The following is a 7,693-nucleotide window of genomic DNA, read 5'->3' on the forward strand; positions in this document are numbered from 1 at the left end:
TCGTATTGCTTAGTCTATAGTTTTCTATGTTGTGTCATCTGTACTATTATTTGTCTGTTTGTCTTTTAATTTTTGGCCATGGCGTTGTCAGTTTGTTTTCGATCTATGAGTTTGACTGTCCCTCTGGTATCTTTTGTCCCTCTTTCAGAAAGATACATGTACGTTATAAATCATGTCAGTAACGAAGCACTGACTACTTAGCTGATGATACCTACAGAGATTAAAGGGGCATTAGCTGTTAAATTCGTGGTCACCGATTCGACTCAAAAAATCATATTTTATTTATAACATACTAAAACATCTATCCAAATTACAAAAAATCCTAAAGAAACAATTTGCGATGCATGGACTAGTTATATTGAATGAAATTGATAAAGTGTTGTTTTCTTTTTTTACAGCAGTGGGTCGATACCGCTTACATTAACATTAATAACCTTTAATGGACAATCATTCATTACACAAATATACCAATTAGTATCTCAATATCTACTGAGATTATAAGAGAATTTGTCATTGTTTATTATTTTAAATGTTTTTATAAGATTCAACAAACAAGCAGATTTCTTAATATATATTTATTAATTTTAAGCATTAACAATTTATCTGCTCAGCTTAAATTCTTTCAACAACGAATGATGTCATGTTGTTCAGGTATGTCTCGATGAATTTCTGAGGTATGTAGAAAATAGCTAGGCTGGTCCTCCATCGAAATTTGAATTTTAAAACACTGCACTGTTTGTACAAGACCATGGTCTTGTTGTTGTCCTTCTCTTTGTTTTCGTTTTTGTTTCACAATATCTCATCACGATAAGGGAAACAGCATCCTTGCATCAAAAGTACCACTAGATATAAATTGAATTCATCAACAGTCAATATCCACACTTTCATTGCTGGATTGAGAATATATGCGTCCAGATATATCTTGTGAATCTGTCGTATCTGTACTTGACACTGAACTCATTCGTAGATCGCCTTTAAAATATGGTACTGATAGTAACTTATTCGTCTTTACCGACCTTTTGTTATGTGTTCTCATATGACGTGTAACCATATCGCGTCTGCAAGCAGCATACGGACACTGAGGACATCGATATGGCTTTTCACCGGTATGGGTGCGTTTATGTGTGTTTAAATGGTCACTACGGCTAAACACTTGTCCACAATCACTACATTCATATGGTTTAATGCCTGTGTGCAATCTCATGTGACGAGTCAACATATCGCTACGAGAAAAAGATCTATTGCAAACTTTACATAAGTGTAGTTTTTTATTTTCACCGTGTAAGATAGTTTCTGTTGGTAAGTGTTTTGCCATGTGTTTTGCTAAGTTATCAAATGAAAGAAACATTTGATTACACACTGGACATTTGTAAGCATCAGAGTCGGACAAAGCTCTACGCTGATCACGATTTTGTTTTAAAGTTGAGAATTTGGACGTTATCTGAGATAACGGCATACTGATATTCTCATTAGGAAAACATCCAAGTGGAGACATTGCCATTTGATTCAGTTCTGACATTGAGTTATATATCCTTGCTCTCGGCGGAAATTCAAAATGAATTCCAGGTGACATACCAGGACTAGGTGTATATAACTCTGGGTCTGAAATGAAACCCGTAAAAGGGGAAGACTTATTGAAGTCGAAAAAAAAATGGCATCCTTCTTGAACTGAGCAAAACGGTATTGACTTTGCAGACAACATAAACTGTGGTGAAAGAAAACCTGGCAAATGATGATGCATATTCGAATGTTGTGGTTTTGTATTTTGAAGTCCATGTCTTTCTTGTTCTGTAGTGCCGATCGCAATTTTCGACCCAAAATATTTCTGAGAAGCAGGACATTCAAACTGATGAACTGGTTTTTTAGTAGTTGTATGTTCAGATCCTAAACATTTGGTAGTTATTGGCTGTACTTGCTGTGTGAATGACATCTTTGAAAATTCTGGAGAACCTTGTGGTGACCGTTTTTGTGTCTGAACTTTTAATGCAGACTCCATAAATACATCACTGTCTTCTATTGCATTTGTTGATGTTGATTCAGATTGTAAAGATCTTGACTTACTTGGTGAATGCCCTGGAAAATCCGCAATATTACGTTCCTCAAATGGTGAGTTTGAAGGAGACAGAGCAGTTTCCGTCAGGTCAAAAGTTGAACCTGAGGATGAAGAGCCACTACGTCTCTGGATTAAGTATCGATGTTGAAAGTTTTTCTTTATATTTCCTGGAAACAATGCCCGTTTATTAGACAACGCTACCTCTGCGAGTTCCTCGTTGGCCATAACGTCTTTATAAACGTGTTGATCGAAGTGCTCTTGTACCAAGATTCTTGGATTGACTGATAAGTATAATTGTTTCGCCTCTTTTTATTCAACAAGGTGATAATTGACCGGCATCTCTGAAAGAGTGTGAATAACTTTGATGTCATATCCAAATCTTCTTGTGTATGATATAAAATGTTAGGTGAACTTTGAAAACTGCATGGAATTAAAAGATCTTTGTACTCTCAAAGCTGTAGCATTCCCATAGTTTCTTTTATGTAAACCAACTTATTTTCGAGTATACTTTATATCGCGTCTAATTTAATTTCGAGATTTCCTAATTGTCTGAATTTATTGATATAACGAAAAAAAGTTTTTAATAATCGCAACGATTTATATTTGCTTCATCTTTTTAATTGCGAAAATAAATTGCTCGCGAAAATAAGTTAGTTGTAGAGAATATGTATAGCTTTTTGTTCAATTTAATTTATGATTACATTTATTAGACACACGATCATGCCAGACATCATCTGTTTCGTAAAATATTGAACATCTGGTCACTTAAGTCTCCGTTTATAATCTGCTTGACATCTTTCTGCTTGTCGAGATCACTAGTCAGTCTTTCTTTAACATTTGTATCAAACTGACCAACTAACTAAATTACGATATTTCATGGCGTCTGCTATTCAGCCTTTTTCATTTTTGTCAGTTAAACAAAAATCCCCTGTATTTCAAATTAAATCTTAACAAAACAAATAAAACGAATTTATAATTATGTAAATACATTTAACTTATGTATATTAAGATGCAACATGTCAAATTGCACATGAATGTCGGTATTGCTATTAAATTTCGTGGTGTAAACACAACCATTTCTGTCACTTGGTTATCATAAACTTAAAACACGCATACTAATGTTCTTCCAGTGTATGTTTTTATATTTACTTTCATTATTTGAAAGAAAACCAAAGTCATAAAAAACCAGAATATTGTGGATTCATTTATTTTCGTGGGTACCAATTGGGTAAAACACATATTTTCGTTTATACTTAATTACGAGGTTTTGGCAAATTCTGCATACAAACAACCTATAGAACATTTACAGTTCGTTGAACTTTTAAAATTCGTGGTTCACCATACCCACCGAAATCCACGAAAATCAGTTTCCAAAGAATAAACAATCAACCGTCTACAATGACCAAAACTATAGAAGAAAAAAAAACGACGAAACAAAAAACGATAACAAAACAAAATGCTTATAAGATTGAGAAAAACGATCCCTGAAAACAAACAGGGTAGATTTCATGTGCTCAAGCAGGTAGGCATATTTTGCTAAACTAGTGGCATCCGTATTACAGGCAGTATCTCAGCATTGACTAGTGAGTGGATGGAAGTATCGATTTATGAAAGTATATGCGACAGTTATGATAGCTATGAAAATTTTCACGAGTCTAAACTCGAATATCCGTTCTTCTATCTACTCGTCCTACCTGTTTGATACTCACTAACTCTGTTGAAACAAATAGTTAATATGATCAATTAATATGATTAATTGATTCATATTACTGATAAGTAGGATTATTTTATAATTAATCAATAAGATAGTGATTTCATTAAAAACAATATTCCATTATAGTTAGGCCGATCGTCCATCAGAACATAATCTTTGTTTTCATGCACAGCACTTTCTGTACAAAACTATTTCATGTAGTTTCAGTGACACGCGTAGAAAAAATATAAGAAAGACATTGCTTATAATAACATGAGAAAAACAGATGATAAAATTTGTAATTCTTTTTTTATTTCTATGAATGGTTGCATGGACATATTCAACATAAATAGTTATATACTCATTAATTGTAAAATTAAATTCTCAAAACTATTTTTTTTACAATATTATTATAAAGGACGATTAAGTAGTAACTTAATGATATACGGAAAAGCACTTTTATTTATCCGGAAAATTGTAAATTGTAATTTATACAAATGCTTATTCAAGAGGCATTCCTAAGCTTATTATTTATATTATTAAGGGTTTCAAAGGAGAAAGTCGTATCATTAAAAGATTTGTCGACAACTTTACTGAAATAAAAAAAATAATATGTCAAACAAAAAAAAAAGATATAAGAAATTAACAGTTAACTGCTCTAATTAAATCATAATCTTTAACGTCTATTATTGTCAAAACATGAATAAGATTATGTACTTAATGTTTTAAGCGTAGCGAGTAGGTTACGTGCTATACCAGCTAATTATCGATACCAACAAATGGCTTGAAAATACCAGATAAGATTCCAGGAAAAGAGAGACGCATTATACAAACGGGACATTCAAACTTATAGTCGAAAATAAACTGACAATGCCATTGCAAAAAAAAAGACCGAAAGAAAAACAACAGTATACACAACATAGAAAACTAAAGACGAACACCTTAAAAAACCGGGGGTTATCTCATGTGCTACGGCAGGGCAAGCCTGTGATAAAACAAAAGATCAAACAAATACAAAATCTTCTGAAATGATTTTAAGCACACCTGAGCACAACGAGTGTTCTTGAAAATAATTTTCATTAGGTAAGTTTGAGACTAAAAGTTGTTTTAGGCCAATAGGATAAGACAACATTTTGTTTATATATTTGTTCAAAAGGCCAATATTTGAAAAAAACGGCAATGATTTATATAACTATTAGCCTATATGGAAGCATGCCATTCCTTAGAACCGGAAAACTATCAGATAATTTTTGGGACGCCTGGTTTAAAATTTTGTTACTTAGTTTCCAAATCGAGATTTACCTACTCTGAGTACCATTATACATTTTAAATACTTTAAATACTATCTGAGGCAAAACTGTGTGCTGAAATAACGTACATATTTATAAATTTACAACCCCGCACTTAAGTTTCAGAATTGAAGCATAATTATGTAGAGGAGTTTGAAAAAGGAAAAGTAGACATTAAGTAGGACAGCTAATATATTAATGTAAAAACATTTAACGTTATTAGGAAATAGAAACACATGTAAATGTTTATAAACAATCATCACAATCTCGGATGAGCTATACAAATTCCGATAATCACTTGCTTTTTAACGCCAGAAGTTATAAATACATAAAATTATACAATTATTTTTGTATTGGTGTTATATTACTATTTTTCGTAAAGAACTAACAATATGCAATTAATCTACCGGAAGTTTCCTAAACTTCTGGTACCTATGAAACGGGGACCTCCACTGAGAAAGCTGTGTTAGCAGCATGTGCAATATTGTTGCTAAATATAATAAAAAGTTGATAGACAAAACACAAACTGTAATATGTCGACTAAAGGCCAATAAGGTGATAATCACATGGTTGTTTTATTAAGATTGTCTTCGTGTGAGAGAACAAAACAAAAACACTGAAAAGCAAAGGTTGTGAGAAATATTTCTATAACTTGATTACACCTCGGAATAAGTTCAATTACAATTGTCCTATTTCATTGTCTGATGCCATAGGTTTAAACTTAATCAAACAAATTAAAATAGGGAACTGTGGTATGTTGTTCATCTTTTCGTTTGTAGTAACGAGTCGTTAGAATTTCGTAATCATTCGATTAGAATAACCATATGATAAGTGTGCTGTTCAACTTGTAGTTAGTTTCAACATTGTGTTAAAAATGCTCAAATTGTCGTTAGATTAAATCCAACTGAATAAAAAAGTATTAAAATTAATTAAACAATATGGCTACTGTAGCAATGCGACAAATTGGTTCCTGTTCGACGAATAAAAAGTTTTACATGCATTTATCCTCTGGAATTGAATTACATCAATGATCAACAATTTAAAGATTGATAATTTGGAGAGTCGTTGAGTTTCTAAATGTTCTCGGTTGATAGTAATGTTTCTTTCGTGTTTTTCACATATTTAGTTTACTTCGAATGATATCCCACGTAACCAGTTCCAGTTATTTGACATTTTATCGCGTCTGGTTATCAGCCTTTTTCTTTTCAGTTTAAAACAAAATCCCTTATATTTCAAATTAAATCTTAACAAATAATAATGTAAATACATTTAACTTATGTATATTAAGTTGCAACATGTCAAATTGCACATGAATGTCGGTATTCCTATCAATTTTCGTGGTGTAAACACAACCATTTCTGTCACTTGGTTATCATAAACTTAAAACAAGCCTAATAATGTTATTCCAGTGTATGTTTCTAAATTTACTTTCATTATTTGAAAGAAAACATAAGTTTATATATTTGTTCAAAAGGCCAATATTTGAAAAAAACGGCAATGATTTATATAACTATTAGCCTATATGGAAGCATGCCATTCCTTAGAACCGGAAAACTATCAGATAATTTTTGGGACGCCTGGTTTAAAATTTTGTTACTTAGTTTCCAAATCGAGATTTACCTACTCTGAGTACCATTATACATTTTAAATACTTTAAATACTATCTGAAGCAAAACTGTGTGCTGAAATAACGTACATATTTATAAATTTACAACCCCGCACTTAAGTTTCAGAATTGAAGCATAATTATGTAGAGGAGTTTGAAAAAGGAAAAGTAGACATTAAGTAGGACAGCTAATATATTAATGTAAAAACATTTAACGTTATTAGGAAATAGAAACACATGTAAATGTTTATAAACAATCATCACAATCTCGGATGAGCTATACAAATTCCGATAATCACTTGCTTTTTAACGCCAGAAGTTATAAATACATAAAATTATACAATTATTTTTGTATTGGTGTTATATTACTATTTTTCGTAAAGAACTAACAATATGCAATTAATCTACCGGAAGTTTCCTAAACTTCTGGTACCTATGAAACGGGGACCTCCACTGAGAAAGCTGTGTTAGCAGCATGTGCAATATTGTTGCTAAATATAATAAAAAGTTGATAGACAAAACACAAACTGTAATATGTCGACTAAAGGCCAATAAGGTGATAATCACATGGTTGTTTTATTAAGATTGTCTTCGTGTGAGAGAACAAAACAAAAACACTGAAAAGCAAAGGTTGTGAGAAATATTTCTATAACTTGATTACACCTCGGAATAAGTTCAATTACAATTGTCCTATTTCATTGTCTGATGCCATAGGTTTAAACTTAATCAAACAAATTAAAATAGGGAATTGTGGTATGTTGTTCATCTTTTCGTTTGTAGTAACGAGTCGTTAGAATTTCGTAATCATTCGATTAGAATAACCATATGATAAGTGTGCTGTTCAACTTGTAGTTAGTTTCAACATTGTGTTAAAAATGCTCAAATTGTCGTTAGATTAAATCCAACTGAATAAAAAAGTATTAAAATTAATTAAACAATATGGCTACTGTAGCAATGCGACAAATTGGTTCCTGTTCGACGAATAAAAAGTTTTACATGCATTTATCCTCTGGAATTGAATTACATCAATGATCAACAATTTAAAGATTGAT

The 7,693-nt window shown here is 31.8% G+C and overlaps 1 protein-coding gene across 1 annotated transcript; it reads right to left on the reverse strand.

The window, feature by feature from the left end:
* Window positions 1-862: 862 nt before the first annotated feature.
* LOC127719120 (zinc finger protein 571-like) lies at window positions 863-1,930 on the reverse strand. Its single transcript, XM_052225144.1, has one exon. The coding sequence runs from the start codon at window positions 1,928-1,930 to the stop codon at window positions 863-865; it is 1,068 nt and encodes a 355-aa protein (XP_052081104.1).
* Window positions 1,931-7,693: the final 5,763 nt, after the last annotated feature.

Source organism: Mytilus californianus, unplaced genomic scaffold (genome assembly GCF_021869535.1).
Source record: "Mytilus californianus isolate M0D057914Y unplaced genomic scaffold, xbMytCali1.0.p SCAF_10, whole genome shotgun sequence".
Taxonomy (NCBI): Eukaryota; Metazoa; Mollusca; class Bivalvia; order Mytilida; family Mytilidae; genus Mytilus; species Mytilus californianus.

What these genes read in the sequence shown, in the direction of transcription:
- LOC127719120 (XM_052225144.1), bottom strand. Translation starts at nt 1,930, where the DNA reads ATGTCATTCACACAGCAAGTACAGCCAATAACTACCAAATGTTTAGGA.